Here is a 19,513-nt window from a genome sequence, read left to right on the forward strand (position 1 = left end):
ATATAGATTCATGGAACATGACTGCTTAGGTCTTTTGCCCTGAATAGCCAGCAGTAGGGGAAAGCCTGGAGGCTTTGGAGAAAGAAGTGACTTGTCTTCAATTCACTGTTTTGTGCCTCTTCTCTGCATAATTCCACCCCAGCCATCTCCCATTTTGTTCGTGTATCCTTCAATTAGCCTATGTGGCTAATATTTTAGTATGAATTAGTTTAAGTTCTTCCTCCTCCCAAAAATATTTGCAAAGAGAGGAAGGGTGAACGTTCAAACATGAGATTCTGGCTCAGGAAAGATTTTGGAAGTAGGCCTAGCCATGGCTCCATGTCCATAGACCCTAGTCCTCTATTTGTAGCACCCAGGTATTTTTGTTCCTTCATCTGTAAAATTTGCATTATCTTATTTTTTTTTTGAAAAAATTTAAAAACGCTTCACGAATTTGCGTGTCATCCTTGCGCCATGCTAATATTCTCTGTATCGTTCCAATTTTAGTATATGTGCTGCCGAAGCGAGCACTGCATCATCTTATTATGTATGCTTTTTTTTTGAGACAGAGTCTGGCTCTGTTGCCCGGGCTAGAGTGCCGTGGCATCAGCCTAGCTCACAGCAACCTCAGACTCCTGGACTCAAGCAATCCTCCTGTCTCAGCCTCCCGAGTAGCTGGGATTACAGGCATGTGCCACCATGCCCAGCTAATTTTTTCTATATATTTTTTTTTAGTTGTCCAGCTAATTTCTTTCTATTTTTTTTAGTAGAGATGGGGTCTCACTCTTGCTCAGGCTGGTCTCGAACTCCTGAGCTCAAACGATCCGTTCACCTTCGGCCTCCCAGAGTGCTAGGATTACAGGCATGAGCCACCGTGCCTGGCCTTATTATGTATGCTCTTGAAAACATTTTCAGATAACTTATTTATTTTATTTTTAAGAGACTGGGTCTCACTCTGTTGCCAGGCTGGAGTGCAGGGGCACGATCATAGCTCACTGCAATCTCGAACTCTGGGCTCAAGTGATCCTCTTGCCTCAGCCTCCCTAGTAGCTGGGACTACGGATGTGCACCACTCTGCCCAGCTAATTTATTTTTAAATTGTTTTTAGGTGGGGGTAGGGGGTGTGTCTCACTATGTTGCCCAGGCTGGTCTCCTGGCCTCTAGTCATCCTCCCACATCAGCCTCCTGAGTTGCTGGGATTGCAGGCGTGAGCCACCACACCCAGCTCAGATCACTTATTTTATGTAAGACTCATAAATACTCTGTGAGGAAAGTGGTATCATCTTCATTTTACAAACCTTAAAGTTGTCTTAGACCTTTTAGTTTCTGAACCAAAGTCTCGGCTCTCTGCAGTATACTAATAAAATTCTCTCTCGTGGGTGTTTCTTGACAACTGGTTTTGTTTTCTAATTTATGTGTATGCACTCTTTGAATAGGTAATGCTCTTCTAGATTCAGTGTTTGATAAACAAATTCTTTGTTATACCCACTCTCTTGTGGGTATTTTCTTTTCCTCGGAGGCTTTTGGAATGCAGGGCCCCTTCAGTCTCCAGGATGACTGATGCTCGTACTGGAATTCTCTCTGACCCAGTGTATTCAGAATACCTTGGCATGAATGAGTGGCCTCCCAGTATGGACCAGTTCAGAGAAGGCTGACCAAAGAAGGAAAGAGCCTGGAAATAAGGACAAGAGGAGAAGATTTTGCAGTCTTGGAACCAGTGTCCCTGACTGTTTAAAGGATTGTGATGTAAAAGAGGGATTATGTTTCTTGTGGGTAGAGGCAGATTTGCTGTGAAGATAATCAGGTTTAAGCTTTAGGGCTTTTGTGTGGACCCCTTTCAAGGCCCTGTACCTAATTTTGAATCCTTAAATTTGTGTTATTTAAACTAAAATCCCCGCTCCTTGCAAATTATAATATATGGATCTTAGAACTCAAAACCTGGATCTACCCCTTTCTGTGCGGCTCCAGAGAGCAAATCAGGGTCTAAGATAGAAGTGGAAATCCAGGGTAAGGATGATAGCTCAACAAAGGAAAATCTTTCCCTGGGCAGGACAATTCCACCAAGAAGTGGGTTGTGGTGTTAAATACCCCCTATAGCTACTCACAGTCATTCTTCCCAGCAACATCCCCTTTCCTGCTGATAGAACTTGGATTTGTTAAAAAAGCTAACGGAGAGCTCTCCATCTCAGGGAAAACAGGCCTTCCCCAAGCCCCAAAGGTAAATCTGATTGGTCTAAGCCAGTCATGCTATTCTCTTTGCCTAAGTATGGGCAGGTAATCTAATTCTGGGGAGGGGGGTGAAGGTGGGGGTGGGGAAGACTTCCTTCTCTAAAAGAAAGACAAGCCTCCATGAAGAGGTCTTTTCCCTCTTCCCTTTCAATTCCTGAAACTCAGGAGAGCTGGAGATACAGCATCCATCTTGGGGCCGACAGGCTAGAAACAAAAACCAAAGTCAACATGCTAAGGGTGGCAGAGCAGAACCAGTAAAAGAGTTTAGGATCCTTGTAGAATTGTTAAGGAGCTGAACCAGTGCAAGCAGCCACTGCGTTACCCTTACATTATTATACTTACGTGAGAAAAAGAAACTCCTTATTTGTTTAAGCAAAGTTAATTAAATTTTCTATTACTTGCAGCCAAATGTATTTTTACTTAATACAGCTGAGTTTGAGAAGAGGCCCTTCTCTGGTGGGAGTCAATTCACAGGTGAACTTACCACAAAACAGGGATGTTGCAGAGGATATTATGTGTGGGAGAGAGGAACTGGAGAGGTGACAAATTGTTATTAGGAATGATCGTACCTTATTAGAGCGCAAACAACTTCCCACGGCTTGGGTCCTTAGGTTTCATCCTCCCTTCCCCGAGTCTTCATATTTGCTTCAGCCTATACCCATCTTTCTCGATATATTCCTCTCACTGCATCCGCAACCTCCTCCAGTTCCACCACTGACAAGAGCTAGAAAAGAAGATGGGCCAGGCACCGTGGCTCAGCCTGTAACCCTAGCACTCTGGGAGGATCGCTTGAGCTCAGGAGTTCTAGACCAGTCTGAGCAAGATCGAAACCCCATCTCTACTAAAAATAGAAAAAAATAGCCAGGTGTGGTGGTGTGCACCTGTAGTTCCAGGTACTCAGGAGGCTGAGGCAGGAGGATCGCTTGAGCCCAGGAGTTTGAGGTTGCTGTGAGCTATGATGACGCCACGGGCACTCTAGCTGGGGTGACAGAGTGAGACTCTTGTCTCAAAAAAAAAAAAAAAAAAAGACTGAGCAGGAAGGATAAAGAGAATACTGTTTCTCAATACTGGTGTGCTATCTAACAATTTATTGTAAGTATTGACAGAATGTTTCCATTACTAGTCAGTAAACAGATAAATTACAACTCTCAGAGGGAGATAGTGCTGACAGGCTGAGGGGACAGCAAGCAAGCCTCTGAAGTTTTCAAACTGGGTAATCAGACCCCTGGGGAGAATGAATGCTTTCCAAGGGGTACACGGCCCAGATGGTAATTTTAAAAGTCCATTATTGCCAGGCATGGTGGCTCACACCTATAATCCTAGCACTCTGGGAAGCAGAGGCGGGAGGATCGATTGAGCTCAGGGGTTCAAGACCAGCCTCTGCAAGAGCAAGACCCTGTCTCTACCAAAAATAGAAAGAAATTCGCCAGGCAACTACAAATAGAAAAAAAAGTTAGCCGGGCGTGGTGGCACACGCCTGTACTGTAGTCCCAGCTACTGCGGAGGCTGAGGCAGAAGGATTGCTTAAGCTCAGGAGTTTGCGGTTGCTGTGAGCTAGGCTGATGCCACGGCACTCTAGTCAGGGCAACAGAGTGAGACTCTGTCTCAAAAAGAAATAATAAAATAAAATAAAAGACTATTATCATGGAAAAATTTAAACTTGTACATAAAATAGAATAGTTTAATGTACTTATCACCTAGCTTCAACTCAACTCATAGTCCATTCTTGTTTCATCTGTACCTCCTCCCACTGCTTCCCCCTCCCGTGCCATCATCATCATCATCATTGCTTTTTTATTCAGAAAAAGATGTAAGATGACCACCACCATCTCCTCCTATCCCTGCATGCCCATGCTGCACCTCTCATGAGGAGGTGATGGAAATATTCTACAGTTAGATTGTGGCGATGGTTGTACTAAAATCCATGGAAGTGTACACTTTAGATGTGTGAATTATATCTCAATAAAGATGTTTTTTTAAAATGGAGAAGGAAAATTTCTCTACTTTAATAATATATATATATACAAATATATATTTTGAGACAGAGTCTCACTCTGTTGCCCAGGCTAGAGTGAGTGCCGTGGCATAAGCCTAGCTCACAGCAACCTCAAACTCCTGGGCTCAAGCGATCCTTCTGCCTCAGCCTCCCGAGTAGCTGGGACTACAGGCATGTGCCACCATGCCCAGCTAATTTTTTGTATATATTTTTAGTTGTTCAGCTAATTTTCTTTCTATTTTTAGTAGAGATGGGGTCTTGCTCTTGCTCAGGCTGGTCTCGAACTCCTGAGCTCAAACGATCCACCTGCCTCGGCCTCCCAGAGTGCTAGGATTACAGGCGTGAGCCACCGCGCCCGGCCTACTTTAATAATATTAAAAGAAAAAAAAAGAGGTAGAGTCCCTTTCCCCTCCTTTAAACTGGTCTGGCCTTGTGATTTGGGTAAACCAGTAACAAGCGGCAGAGGTGATGCTGTGTGACTTCTGGGCATAGCCCTTAACAGGCCTTGCAGTTTCAGTTTTCACTCTTTCGCCTCCCCAACTACTGTGCCAGGGAGAGAGGCCCAGGCAGGACTCTGCTGCTCCTTTCAGGCACGCCAGCTGAGAAGCCATATGGAGGAGTGAAGCCACGTTGGCAGCTGCAGTTCCTGTTGAGCCGCCCCTGCCAACACCAGTGGGGCAGAGATGAACTGTCCCCACCAAGCCTGACCACTCAGTTTTGGGGTGGTGGAGCACTGGGCAGTGAATATTTGTTCAAATTTCAGCCAGTGGGGTGGAGCGTGAGGGTGGAAGGTTGGGGGAGTGGGGTGTCCTCCACATAACACCCTCCAGTGGCCCCCACCTCCCTGCAGCTCTGGCCAGGGCCCACAGGCCATCTACCCCACACCCCTTTCTCCTCCCACCCTCACCTCCTCCTACTCTTCCTCTTGCTCCCTCACTTCCAGCCACACTGGCCAAACTCCAGCAGGCCAGGGACGTCCTCTTGCCTCTTGCAGGGCCTTTGCCCTGGCTGCTCCTCCTGCTCTTCTCCAGATGGCCACAGGGCCATTCCCGCACCTTCTTCAGGTTTCCACGCAAATGCCACCTTCTTGCTGAGACCTTCCGTCTTCCCTGGTCAGTCTGTGTAAAATTGCAACCCCTCATTACCTATCCCTACTCCCTGCTTTCACCTTTCTCTTTAGCATATCAATGTCTAACACAGTATTAATATTTGACTAATTTATCTCATTTATTTTCTGTCTTTCCTGCTAGAATTTAAGCTCCATGAGGGATTTTTGTCTGTCTTGTTTATCTGTTGTATCTCCAGTGTCCAGAATATAGAACTCATAATGGGACTTCAATAAATTACCTGTAGAATGAATGGACGAGGTGTCACCTTGTCACAGAAGACCTCGCTGACCACACTATGTTAAATAACAATCTTTTATTTCCCTTTCCCAGATTTACTTTTCTTCATGACACATATCACCATTTGACACGCATTTGTTTACTGTCTCTTTTCCCAGTAGAGTGAAAGTTCCTTTAACAGCAGCAGGGACTTAACTCTGTTTTAATCCCTACGAAGGAGGAGGAGAGAGGAGACACATGATAGCTCTCAGTAAATATTTGCAGAAGGAATTAATTTCCTGAATGAATGGATGAATGAATCTAGCAGGCAGTCGGGGCACCTGACGGAGGGATCCTACAGCTTCATGCCGGATAGAACTAATTTGGTTGCACTCCCTCCGCGGGCGGAGGTCTGACAGCCGGGGCCAGTTTCTGCAGCGCCCTTTAAACCAGACGCGGGCGCCGGGCTGGGGCCGCCGGTTCCAGCTCGGCGCGGCCAGGCAACCCGGGCTTATCCCCAGTCTCGCCCCGCGGGCTGATTTCCGGGGCGGTGTCATTGCCCATTTAAGAGCCCAACGCCCCGCCCTTGGGGGGGTGGAGCTTGGAGGAGGTTTAAGGGGCGGGCCGGCGGGCGGCTGGGGTCCTCCGGGGGTTAGCGCGGGGTGGGCGCGCTGCAGGCCGCCATTTCTTGGCGTATCCCGCGGGGCCGCCCCCTCCTCTCCTCGTTCGCCTTCTCCGCCGTGGTCGCTGGCGCCTCGGCGTCCCCAACCCAGGTAAGCGCTAGGCCCAGCGGCCCCGGCCGCACAGCCCACTCCCCTCACAGCTGAGGGGATCCCTCATCACTTGCGCACGGTGTGGCGGCCGCGTCCTCAGGGAGACGGGCGGGGCCGCGCGGGACCCTCGGGCCTCCGGGTCCGGGTCTGGCCGGCACTGTATCTGTCCTGCCGGAGGGAGTGGCGGCGGCGGCCAATCGGGCAGGGCCGCCGAGTTTCGGGCGATACCGCGCCGCACGGCTGGAGCGCGGGGCCAGGCGCAGCCGGGTTAATGTGTGCCGAGCCGACGCGCTCCCCGGCCGGAGCCGGCCTCCGGGGCAGCCGGGGGTCGCGGGGGTCGCGGGCGGGGCCCTGGGCGCCCTTCACCTGCCAGTCGGCGGGCCAGCTGGCGGGATGAGAGTAGCAAGTTAAGGGGAAAAACACCTTGAGTTTGTGCCGCGGTCTCAGAACAGAAACCCAAGTGGAATTTTCAAGATAACTTGCATTTGAGTAAAACTTCAGGCACTTGGAAATTGAGAGGCAGGTGTGTTCCCGAGAATGACAAGGTCTAAAGGAGCCTCCCCGCCCCCACCTGTGGCGTTTGTCTCGTTAATGATGGGTTTTTTTGGTGTGTAAATGTTAATTGTATCTGGCTCTATTTTTATAGTCTCTTGAATACCACTTAAGATCAAAAGTACCCAAGTCTTTGGCAACAGTTTGGCAATATTTTAAGCTAAAATCAAGTTTTTTTTGTAAGAGTTAGAGAATAACTACATTTCTAATGTAACCCACAACTCCGTTTCTAACATAACCTGTTGCTGAGCCCTGCTTATTATAGTGGATTTTTGTACACAGAAGATAGTTTGCAGAGTTTTTTTTTATAGATTAGCTGTATTGGAAAACAGCATGTATAGCTGCTTCTGTTGAATTAGTTACATTTTCTTTATTGGAATTACTAGTACAAAAGATTTTGATATCTTTATCAACAGCATGTGCTGTATATTTGCTTATTGCTTTATCAAAAAGCAGTTGCTTACAAGATTGTGGCCACCAGTCATGTATGAGTGTACACATTTCATGACAAACTTTTGGGTTTTGAATATATATATATATTTTTAAAACCAACTTCTGTTAATTTAGGTAGTAAATGGATTACTTTGATTTGCATTTTGTGATTGTGAAGGAAACCTTTGTTCGCTGTCAAAAAGTTAGAAATTACATAATTAAAACTACTTTTTGGCCGGGCGCGGTGGCTCACGCCTGTAATCCTAGCACTCTGGGAGGCCGAGGCGGGTGGATCGTTCGAGGTCAGGAGTTCGAGACCAGCCTGAGCAAGAGTGAGACCCCGTCTCTACTAAAAATAGAAAAAAAAGAAATTATATGGACAACTAAAATATATATATACAAAAAATTAGCCGGGCATGGTGGTGCATGCCTGTAGTCCCAGCTACTCGGGAGGCTGAGGCAGGAGAATCGCTTGAGCCCAGGAGTTTGAGGTTGCTGTGAGCTAGGCTGAAGCCACGGCACTCACTCTAGCCCGGGCAACAGAGTGAGACTCTGTCTCAAAAAAAAAAAAAACTACTTTTTGTTTTTGAAGCCATATAACCCTACCATCCAAAAAAAATTCCATTGCATCATTTTAGTGTGTTAGGCAAGTTTTTTATTGAGCGCCTAACATGTAGGTTGCCATGCTAGCTGTTGGATCATAGTAGTGAACAAGTTAGACTAGGTCCTTGTCCTTGTGTCTTAGTGGGGGGAAGTAGCTGGTAAAAAGTAAATAAATAAACAGTTCGGTATTTAATTACAGTTTCTTCAAGTGTTATAAAGAAAAGGCTAAGAGCAGTAGAAGCGTCACCTGATTTAGACTTAGGAATCTAGGAATGCTTTTCTGAGGAAGACATTTCAGCGATAAATCTGAAGTTAGCCCAGTTAAGTAGGAGAGAGGTAAAGTGGAAAAAAAGCATTCCAGAAAGATGGAATAGCTAATAAAAAGTGGTTGGAAATTAAAGACTCTTGGGCCAAGCAGAAAGAACAGAGAAAACAGTGGGGAGTGGGCTGCTGGAAGGGCCAGGCAGGTAGGAGGAGCTGCCTGGGGGAGCAGGGCCATTAAAGGGATCAGAATTGTGATTGGTAAAAATCCACTGGTTGCAATGTGAAGAATGGAATTGGGAGGGTGCGGGTAGGTTGGGAAAGAGTGAATATGGAGAAACTTTTTTTGTTTTGACATTTTAGCAATCATATTTTAAAAACTCTTAATTTGTATATTCTTATTTGACTTTTGGGATGGCCCTCTCCAGAGAGAAGCTCGCTTAACAGTTGGCATGTCCTAGTCCCTGTGTGTGTATGTATCCCACCTCATTGTGGCATAATACTCTATTCATTTTTCTTTGATTTGATTTTTCACTTACAAATTTTGTCAGTTTGTAAGTCAACTATATATTTAACACATTAACTGCCATGTGAGTTGTATTTAACTCACACTAGTTTTGAGCCCAGGGCCTTGTCGTGAAGCATATGAAACTCACACGAGCATATAGCTACTTGAACTATTTTTTAAGTTGCATATAACTCATGCACAGAAAACAATAAAAAATAACAAATTTTTCATTAAATTAAAAAGGATCATTTTGTTTTCGAAGTTTATATTCTATTTTGCAATATAACACCGTGGCTCCAAGGAAAAATTTCTTTTTTCTAGTGTGGCAGTCTATGTGTTAAAACAACTGTTTTGTATACCATTGTATATACCATAACTTAACTATTTGCATGTTGATGGACATATTTAGAATTTTCTTAAGTCCTGAAAAATCCCTGTTCCTACAACTTAGAGCATATGTGACTTTAGGCTGTCCTACCAGAAATAGAATTACTGATTGAAAGGATATACTCATTAAAATTTTTAATAGTGTGGTCTAATCCCCCTCAATAAAGGACAGTGTATGAGGGTGATTATTTTTCTCACATCCTTTTTAATACTGTCTTGAGTCTTTTAAATGACAATCAATATCTTATTTTTTAATTTAGGTTTTCTTGGTTACTGTTGAACATCTTTAAATTATCTTTTAGGACGTCTTCATATCTTGCTCATTTTTTTATATTAGGTTGTTTGTGTAAATGATTTTTAGTAGCTATGTATTAAACTGCATTATTGATCCTTCAAAAATGTTTTTTTTTGCAGAAAATTACATAAAAGCTCTTCACCTAATAAACTATTTATTTTGTTCTCGTACTTTTTCATTGCTTCTTTACTTTAAATCATTCATCTGCAAGTTTTTTTTTGTTTGTTTAGACAGAGTCTCACTCTGTTGCATGGGCTAGAGTGTCATGGCATCGGCCTAGCTCACAATGACCTCAAACTCCTGGGCTTAGGCAATCTCCTCCTGAGTAGCTGGGACTACAGGCATGTGCCACCATGCCCGGCTAATTTTTCTATATATATATTTTTGGCTGTCTATATAATTTCTTTCTATTTTTAGTAGAGATGGGGTCTCGCTCTTGCTCAGGCTGGTCTCGAACTCCTGAGCTCAAACAATCTGCCTGCCTCAGCCTCCCAGAGTGCTGAGATTACAGGTGTGAGCCAACATGCCTGGCCTGCAATTTATTTTCATGTAAGGTGTTTTCATATTTTTGTAAAAAGAACTTGTTCTTTGTGACACTGGGTTTTGTAGTTTAAAAATGCAGTTATTAAAATTCTAAATCTGAAAGGAAGCTGTTTTCTTTAGCAGATTAACCCGATTGTATAGTGAGTCTGTTTTCAAGGTGTCAGGATAAGGCAAAAGTCAGAAAAATTGTCTTATAAATTATTTGCTTCCGAGGAACCACAAAGTTGTAATGCATTTTGAAGATTTTTTTCCTCTAAAAAAGCTTTTTTACTATGGACAAATTCAACATATACATAAGTAGAGTATAGTGAACCGTTATGTACCCATCACTCAACTTCAACAGTTATCATGACAATTTATCTCTATCCCCACTTCACTACCTTCCTTGTGTTATTTTGATGCAAATACCAGACATCACATCATTTCTTCTATAAATATTTGAGTATGTACCTCTGAAAGATAAGGACTCTTTTTTACAAACAATATAATTTCAATACTATTTTATCTATAAGAAAAGTGGGCCAGGCACGGTGGATCACACCTGTAATCCTAGCACTCTGGGAGGCCGAGGCAGGAGGATCACTCGAGGTCAGGAGTTCGAGACCAGCCTGAGCAAGAGTGAGACCCCATCTCTACTAAAAAATAGAAAGAAATTAGCCAGACAACTAAAAACATACAGAAAAAATTAGCCGGGCATGGTGGCGCATGCAGTGTAGTCCCAGCTACTTGGGAGGCTGAGGCAGGAGGATTGCTTGAGCCCAGGAGGTTGAGGTTGCTGTGAGCTAGGCTGATGCCACAGCACTCTAGAGCGGGCAACAGAGTGAGACTGTCTCAAAAAATAAAAAAATAAAAATAAAAAGTGACAGTAGTTCCTTGATTATCATAAGTATTCAAATATGTGCATGTGTAACTTATTTCCCTGGGAAGTTCAAATGACAACTGTCATGGCTTTGCCAGTATACTTGTAAAATGAGGATGATCATCTTCAATTCATAGCCACTGATTTTTTTTAATATGGTGATATTTTTAATATTTTAGCTTTTATTTTAGCTTTTTAAGAGCATCTAGTGAAAGAATCAACTGGTTATGAAAGCCTTCTTATAAACAATATACTGATGGTCCCCAACTTAACGATGATTTAGGAGTTTTCAATTTTATAATGGTGTGAAAGCAATATACATTCATTAGAAACAGTACTTCAGGTACCCATACAACCATTCAGTGCAGTATTCAATGAATTACCTGAGATATTCAACACTAATATCAAATTGGCTTTGTGTTAGGTGATTTTGCCCAGCTGTAGGCAATGGTAAGTTTTCTGAGTGTATTTAAGGTAGGCCACCTGCGGTCGCCAACCTTTTTGGCACCAGGGACCGGTTTCACGGAAAACAATTTTTCCATGGACCGGGGTTGGGCAGGGTGGGGTGTGGAGCTCAGGTGGTGTTGCCTGGCCTGTTTCCTAACAGGCCGCGGACCTGTACGGTCCTCGGCTGGGAGTTGGAGACCGCAGGGCTAGGCTAAACTATGATGTTTGGTAGGTTAGGTGTATGAAGTGCATTTTTGATTTATGATATTTACAATGGGTTTATCGGTACATAACCCAATCATAAGTTGAGGACTTAAATAATTTAGACTTATGTAGAAGTTACAATAGTACTGAAAATTTCCATGTACCTTTTACTTAGCTTCACCCAATGATAGATAGTGTTTGACAATTTGAAACAAAAGTTTGAGTCAGGATCCAAAATAGGTCCATATATTGTGATTGATCATGTATTTTAAATCTCTTTTAATATCTATTCCCTCTCCGTCTTTTTTTCCCCTTGTAATTTATTGGTTGAATAAGGCAAATAAAGTTTAAAAAAATGAATTTATCATGTTTTTGAGTTTATGTTTTTACTCAGCTGTTTTTTATGTGTGATCTTTTAAGATTTCTTAATCTCTTAACGTGAGTTTTACATGAATTGTTGTGTTTTTTTTTTTTTTTTTTTTTTTGAGACAGAGTCTCACTCTGTTGCCCAGGCTAGAGTGAGTGCCGTGGCGTCAGCCTAGCTCACAGCAACCTCAGACTCCTGAGCTCAAGCGATCCTCCTGTCTCAGCCTCCCGAGTAGCTGGGACTACAGGCATGCGCCACCATGCCCGGCTAATTTTTTTTTCTATATATATTTTTAGCTGTTCATATAATTTCTTTCTATTTTTAGTAGAGGTGGGGTCTCGCTCTTGCTCAGGCTGGTCTCGAACTCCTGAGCTCAAACAATCCGCCCACCTCGGCCTCCCAGAGTGCTAGGATTACAGGCGTGAGCCACCGCGCCCGGCCATGAATTGTTTTTTGATGTAATAGAAAGACAGAGATTTGGAATCGGAAAATAAGAATTCGAGCCCTGAGCCTTTGTCTTCACCATTTACTAAATAATGGACTTGGCCAGTGGTTGAATCTCTCTCACTCTTAAGTTTACTCACCCAAATAGGACAATGTCTGAGGAGTTTTTTTGAGTATGAGATAAGATTATTTACTAAACATTTGTTCAGAATTATGAATTGTGCTGAGTGGCCTATTATTCAGAGTAGGGACTGTGTCCTCAAATTGCTTCCAATAAGGGAGACCCCAATTCCCCTGATTTGATTGATCATTCATTACACATTATATGCTTGTATCAAAATATCACATGTACCCTTAAAATATGTACTATTAGGTATCTATGATTAACAATTTGAAAAAAGACATGTAAATGATTAATTATAATCTGATTCATTAGGCAATAAATTTTCAAGGTGCAGTGGAAGTGCAATGATGGGAGTGACTTTTTGGATATCAGAAAGTTTCTCAGAGGAGATATTGGTGGAGTTGGGTTAAATAGGATGAGTGGGGAATTCTTTGACACATGGGCTTCAGAAATCTGGTTAACAAGACATAGGCAGCTGAAATGAGACTGGATGGCAAAATGCAAAGGCAGCAATGCCTGAAAAAAAAATGCTGGAGAGACTGGGACCAGATGTCATGTGTGAGTGCTTTGTAAACTGGAAAGCTATCTAAAATTTTAGTTATTTTCTTGGTATTAGTTTACCTAATTAAGCAGGAGTATACGTATTTATAGAGTATTTATGATAATCTTTATAGATACATATTTTAATATGGCAGTATTTGTTTATCTTAAAATTAGATTTAAAAAATTAATTTCTTATTTTTTTTATGGGGTCTCACTGTGTTGTCCAGCCTGGTCTAGAACTCCTGGCCTCAACCGATCCTCCTGCCTTGGCCTCCCAAAGTGCTGAGATTATAGGCATGAGCCCGGCCACATCTTATTTTTATCAGGCTTATAAATACTTCTAGTTGAGTCATCTAATGTGAAGGCTCCTTTTGCTAAACAGCCCTCTTTTGAATTCCACTGCCACTTCTCTCAGGCCACCACTTTCACATTTTAAGTCACATACTCTTATTGCTACTTCTTGATTTTTAATTTTAGTAATTATCTGTTGGGTTGCTACTAGGCAAGATGAGGAATTAGCTCTTTATACATCTCCATTTCCTACCTCTCTTCTACACCTCCTCTTAGTTATAGTTATGTAGTGTATTGTAATTACTTTCCCTTTTCTACACTTCCTGTTTTCTCTGGAATTATCTTCTTTATTTGTTGGCTTAATTATATGTACTTAAACTCTCAGTTGTGCCAATTAAACACATTAGATTAGCAAGTTACTATTCTTATGGTGTTTCCATTTTAGTATGCTGTATTTTAAAATTACTAATACCTGTTTTAATTTTTGATTAACTTTAATGTTCTTAATAGAGATAAAGAAATTAGTATTTGAAGTAACTTGCCATTATAAAGGTTTATGTTAAGTAATAATTTAAAATCTGTAAATAATAGTAGAATATTTGATAAAACTTACAATGTTTGAATTTGTATTAGCTGAAATAGGTGATTTTTAAAATATTTTTATTATGACTGCTTACAAAAGAAGTAGAACTACTCAGGATTTTTATGATCAAAGAATACCTTAGTATCTGAGATCATCTTCTAATGTTTGTAGGGACATACAACTATTGTACATATAATTTATTGATTCAAAAGACCTGAGGAATTTCACAAATGTCTGCCCTCTCCTGCCAGGTCTGTTCCTGTAAAACAGTCTAGTAAGTTTAGAAAGCTGCGAAACATTGCTCTGTCTATATATAAGTCTTTAAAAACTTTGAATTAAAGTAGCCAGCTTTTTAAATTAATTTTTAATTGACAAAAATTGTGTATATTTATCATGTACAATATGGTGTTTTGAAATATGAATAAAAAGTAGCCGGTTTTAATTATTTGTTTCAAATTTACTTGACCAGGAGCCCTTTTTAGTAGCATTCTTACTAATGTCTGCAGGACTTTACTAAATAATACCATTCGTCTGGTTGCAAGGTATGGGGGGTCTTTTCTTGACGCCATCTTTTTCTCTCTGGTTTTATAGTGACAAAAATGCTGAGGTTCTTCCGCAGAACACTCGGGCGTCGGTCAATGCGTAAACATGCGGAGAAGGAAAGACTCCGAGAGGCACAGCGAGCTGCCACCCATATTCCCGCAGCTGGAGATTCTAAGTCTATCATCACGTGTCGAGTGTCCCTTCTGGATGGTACTGATGTTAGTGTGGACTTGCCGGTATGTAGGTCTTGCTGAGCTGCAAATTCTATGAGATTAATATCTGTCTTTGCGCTTTCTGCTAACTTCTGGGAGGAATGAGGTAATATGGATTAGTATGGATCAGGCACTGGAACATTCGGGTAACCTTGAACCAAAAGCACCTGGAATGAGAGTATTTCTCTTTGGAATTAGTGACAATTACCTGAAACATTTAAATGACAGGGCAGTTATTGGCATGAGTCATCTTTGTGTGTCTTTTTGTGTGTTCTTTATGATGGCAGTAATGATGCAGTTGAGTGGATTTCTCACAGTCTTTGTGTTTTTTTGTTAGTTTGTTTGTTTGTTTGTTTTTTGAGACAGAGTCTGGCTCTGTTGCCTGGGCTAGAGTGCTGTGGCATCAGCCTAGCTCACAGCAACCTCAAACTCCTGGGCTCAAGCAATCCTCCTGCCTTAGCCTCCCAAGTAGCTGGGACTACAGGCATGTGCCACCATGCCCGGCTAATTTTTTCTATATATATTTTTAGTTGTCCATATAATTTCTTTCTATTTTTTAGTAGAGATGGGGTCTTGCTCTTGCTCAGGTTGCTCTCGAACTCCTAACTCGAGTGATCCTCCCGCCTTGGCCTCCCAGAGTGCTAGGATTATAGGCCTGACAGTCTTTGTTGAACAATTATTAAAGCAATAAGAATCTTTGGGAACGATAGCCATACATGTGTACTGTAAGACTTTTTGGTTCTATGTATCCTTATGTATCTTTCAAAACTCCCCTTTCTTCAAAGTAAAACAAATACTACACCACAGTTCAGTGTGCTTGCAGAAATTTTAATGAAATGAAGTGAGATAAAGGACTTTCATACCTCTCAGCCCTGACTGCCTGTCTCTTTGTTCTCAAAGTATTAATAGTTTGCATTGTAGGATACACTGTAGTCTTTATTTCACTGTAGTTTTATTTCAGGATGCGGCGGGTGCGGTGGCTCAAGCCTAATCCTAGCACTCTGGGAGGCCAAGGCGGTTGGATCATTTGAGCTCAGGAGTTCGAGACCAGCCTGAGCAAGAGCGAGACCCCATCGCTACCAAAAAAGTAGAAAGAAATTATCTGGACAACTAAAAATATATAGAAAAAATTAGCCGGGCATGGTGGCACATGCCTGTAGTCCCAGCTACTTGGGAGGCTGAGGCAGAAGGATCACTTGAGCCCAGGAGTTTGAGGTTGCTGTGAGCTAGGCTGACGCTACAGCACTCTAGCCTGGGCAACAGAGTGAGACTCTGTCTCAAAAAAAAACCAAAACAGGATGCGGTAATTAAAATATTTGCATTTTGGGTAGTTTTTTGGTTTTTTTTTTTTTTGTTAGCTACAAATGCGTAAGCATAACTCAGTGTGAAACAATCCAATGTGTTTAAATGGGGTTAGCTTATTCCTTACAGGTCTTTTCTGAAAGGGGATAGTTGGCTATTTGGTTTGGGGCAGTTGACTTTTCTCTGAGCTATTTACTAATACCACTTCTCTTTCCCATGTCATTGTTCTGCATTCAGAGACTTTACCCTAAATTATGTGATTCCATGTAAGCGTCATTGGATGTTCCTCAGAGTTTTTCCTCCCTGAGCATGTACACCTTTTAGTACGTACTTATTCACCCAAAATGCAACTTGAAAAGTCTGGGCAAGGTGATAGCCTAGAAGCTGCTACAGTATATAGTTGAATAAGCTCTGGAAGGTTTTAAACTCACTCAGAGTTTAAGGAATTGGATAGTTTTTTAAATGAATATTCTGATTAACTGAATAATATAGGATGTACTAGGTATGTACCTTATACATTTTAAAATATTGGAATGTGATAAAGTTAATCAAAGACAGGATTTCTTGAAGTGTTTTGAAGTCATTATGTGTATTTGTTATCTTTGTACATTAGACTGGTACATTTCTAGGGGTTTTGATTCTGGAAAACTTTAAGGTATCTGTTAATAACTTTTTTCCCTGTAAGGGCTTCTTGAGAGTTTGTCAGCCATTCCAGCATGAGATATTTTGTGAGGTTAGTTTTCATATTCATTTCTTATTTGATAAGAATCTTAAGAGTTTTGTGTACTATTCCATTAAAATATCATTAGGTATGTGGTGAAAAGCCAGAGATTGCTGTCTAAGAGACTGGAAAGAAGTTTCTTATTACCTAATGTTTGAAGTATGAAGTCTCAGGGTTGTTGGTGGGTAGGCTGATACTGGGAGAGTAGAATTTGTAAAGAAGCTTTTTAAGAAGGCAGTGTAGTGTGGAAGAGACATAGTACTCGGTTTTAAAGTAGTGGAACAAATGGCTAGTGACTGGTCTAGAATGGTTTCCTAAGCTTGGTGTGCTCAGTAGGGTGTATAGTATGTTTGATCAAGTCTAGAAATACTAGCTGGCCTCTCCTGAGGACCATTGCAGTGAAACAGCCAGAGTTTTAGATTTGACTCTTTTTGGGAACAAGAACAAATTGCCTTTTCAACTCTGTGAATGTAATCTTAGAGTTATTAACCTTAACCTAATTCTACATACTTGCATGGATATAAAATAGACATTGGCTTGCCAGCTAAACTGTCTTACTAAAGGAAAAAAATAGGCTAGAGGAATGTTAATTTCTAAAAGAAAAGGTTTGCCTTTTTTTGATTTAGTTTCTCAATAAGTCTAGTATGATTCTGGAAGAAGATTTAAAATTGATTTTGGAGGCCATAGTGGTGGCTGACGCCTATAATCTTAGCACTTTGGGAGGCCGAGGTAGAATTCCTTGAGGTTGGGAGTTTGAGACCAGCCTGAGCAAGAGCAAGACCCCATCTCTGCAAAAATAGAAAAATTAGCTGCATGTGGTGGTGTGTGCCTGTAGTCCCAGCTACTTGGGAGCTTGAGACAGGAGGATTGCCGGAGGTCAGGAGTTTGAGGTTGCAGTGAGCTGTGATGATAACACTGCACTCTACTCTGGGTGACAGAGCAAGACCCTGTCTCAAAAAAAAAAAAAAAAAAAAATTGATTTTGGGAATTGAATGAAGCGCATACTTATTTTCCATTAGGATTAGGGTCACTAGTGATTGTAGCTAGCCATCTTAATTAACATGGAACTAAGATGATTGCCCAGGCAATATGTTAGGGATTATCTGTGATTAAAGAGAGTAATTTAAATCTGTGGACTTCAGATTAATATATACTGGTAGTAATGGTAGTTTTCTTACTCCCGCTTCCCTTCCCTCTCAAAATTGGGGGAGAGATTTAAATACCTACTATTTTTTTTTTAAACAACTAAATACAGTGAGAATGCCTTTCAGTGAATGGCAAAGGCTTCAGATAGAAATTTCTAAGTTTGCTGTAGTAAACTCTTGATTTAAGAGCTTAGTCATTAGTAAGTAGCCTGTCACATAAAACTCTGTCTTCTAAGTTTTAAATTAGGAAATGGGAAATATTTGATTAATTAACCAATAGACACTAATATTTATGTATCCATTTTACTGATATAGATGCTAAGGGCTTTAAATTATATAGATAATGTATAGTTATACTTTTAAATAAATGAAAACCATCTCATGTTCATTAATTTGAAGACTTAAAGTTGTTAGGACGGCAGCACCCCCCAAACTGATCTACAGATTCAATGCAATCCCCTTAAGAATTCCAGCTGAGGCCCGGGCGCGGTGGCTCACGCCTGTAATCCTAGCCTTCTGGGAGGCCGAGGCGGGTGGATCGCTCGAGGTCAGGAGTTCAAGACCAGCCTGAGCAAGAACGAGACCCCATCTCTACTAAAAACAGAAAGAAATTATCTGGCCAACTAAAACTATATATAGAAAAAATTAGCTGGGCATGGTGGCGCATGCCTGTAGTCCCAGCTACTCGGGAGGCTGAGGCAGTAGGATCACTTAAGCCCAGGAGTTTGAGGTTGCTGTGAGCTAGGCTGACGCCATGGCACTCACTCTAGCCCGGGCAACAAAGCGAGACTCTGTCTCAAAAAAAAAAAAAAAATAAGACATTCACCTTGAAGTCAAGGACCTTATGTCCATATTCCATACACTCTGGTCATACCGGACCTTACTATTGCTTAAACATGATAGACCATTTTACAGTTCTGTGCCTTTGCAGAGGCTTTATGCTAACTAGAATTAAGGTACAAGTTAGTACAGAGGAAGGAGGATTCATTCTGGGATTGTTGGAAGACGACACTGATTTGTTGATTCTTGAGAAGTCAGAGTCAAGTTTGTTAGAAGCATAAAGGACAATCTAAGCAGAAAGAGTGCATTTTGCCAAGGCTCAGAAGCATGACTTTTTGGGGAAATAATAAGAAGACAAAAGTCTTGGAGTGACAGGCGATAAGGCTGTGTTAGTAAGCAAGGAACAGTTAGGAAGGACTATTTGGTGGCCTTGAATTTGCACTCTGTTCTGTAGATGATAAGGAATAGTTCAAGGATTTTAGAGAGCAGAGTGACATTCTGTTTTGTAGTTTTAGGAAGATCATGTTGGCAGCTTCTGCCACTTTCTCCTCTGATTCTTGCCTGTTTCCTGTCTGTTTCTTTCCTAAATCCTACTGTAGACTGTCAAGATTTCATTATCTTTATTCATTTTGTTTTTACCTAGGGTGGCAGAATTCTGTTCACACTTCAGGCCCAATTTTGAATATAAAATCCTCTAAAGCCTTGAGTACTTTACGCAGAACTACCAACTCACCCTCGTTTCTTTAGCATTTCGCTTATAATGCAAGAATAGCACTCACATTTATTGTTTAAAGTAGTTGTATATAGTTTTATTTTTAAAATAAAATTGTTTGAGGGCAAGAAGTATAAGCATATTCATCAATATAACTCAAGTATCTAACACATAATAGATATCCAGTAATTTTCGAATCGAATGATATATTATGTCAAAAGTATATTTTTCCTGTAAGCTATTAAGCATATAATGAAATTAAAAGCTCTCAAGAGAATGTAGAATGAGACAGAGCTCATTGATTTAGGACATCATTTCCAAGGTTGATAATTATTTTTCAAGACTATGATTGA

General features: G+C 41.4%; 1 protein-coding gene and 1 pseudogene across 2 annotated transcripts in view; one reads left to right on the forward strand and one right to left on the reverse strand.

Moving 5' to 3' along the window:
* Positions 1-409: 409 nt before the first annotated feature.
* LOC138387872 (U6 spliceosomal RNA) lies at positions 410-510 on the reverse strand (annotated as a pseudogene).
* A 5,665-nt stretch (positions 511-6,175) lies between these two features.
* EPB41L5 (erythrocyte membrane protein band 4.1 like 5) overlaps positions 6,176-19,513 on the forward strand; it is a 109,147-nt gene continuing 95,809 nt past the window's right edge. For both annotated transcript variants that reach the window (XM_069461144.1, XM_069461230.1), the window contains exons 1-2: positions 6,176-6,302; positions 14,337-14,524. In XM_069461144.1, coding sequence (XP_069317245.1) covers positions 14,345-14,524 — 180 coding nt within the window. In that variant the 5' untranslated portion in view covers positions 6,176-6,302; positions 14,337-14,344. The remainder of the gene's footprint in view (positions 6,303-14,336; positions 14,525-19,513) is intronic.

This window comes from Eulemur rufifrons, chromosome 1, assembly GCF_041146395.1.
Source record: "Eulemur rufifrons isolate Redbay chromosome 1, OSU_ERuf_1, whole genome shotgun sequence".
Taxonomy (NCBI): domain Eukaryota; kingdom Metazoa; phylum Chordata; class Mammalia; order Primates; family Lemuridae; genus Eulemur; species Eulemur rufifrons.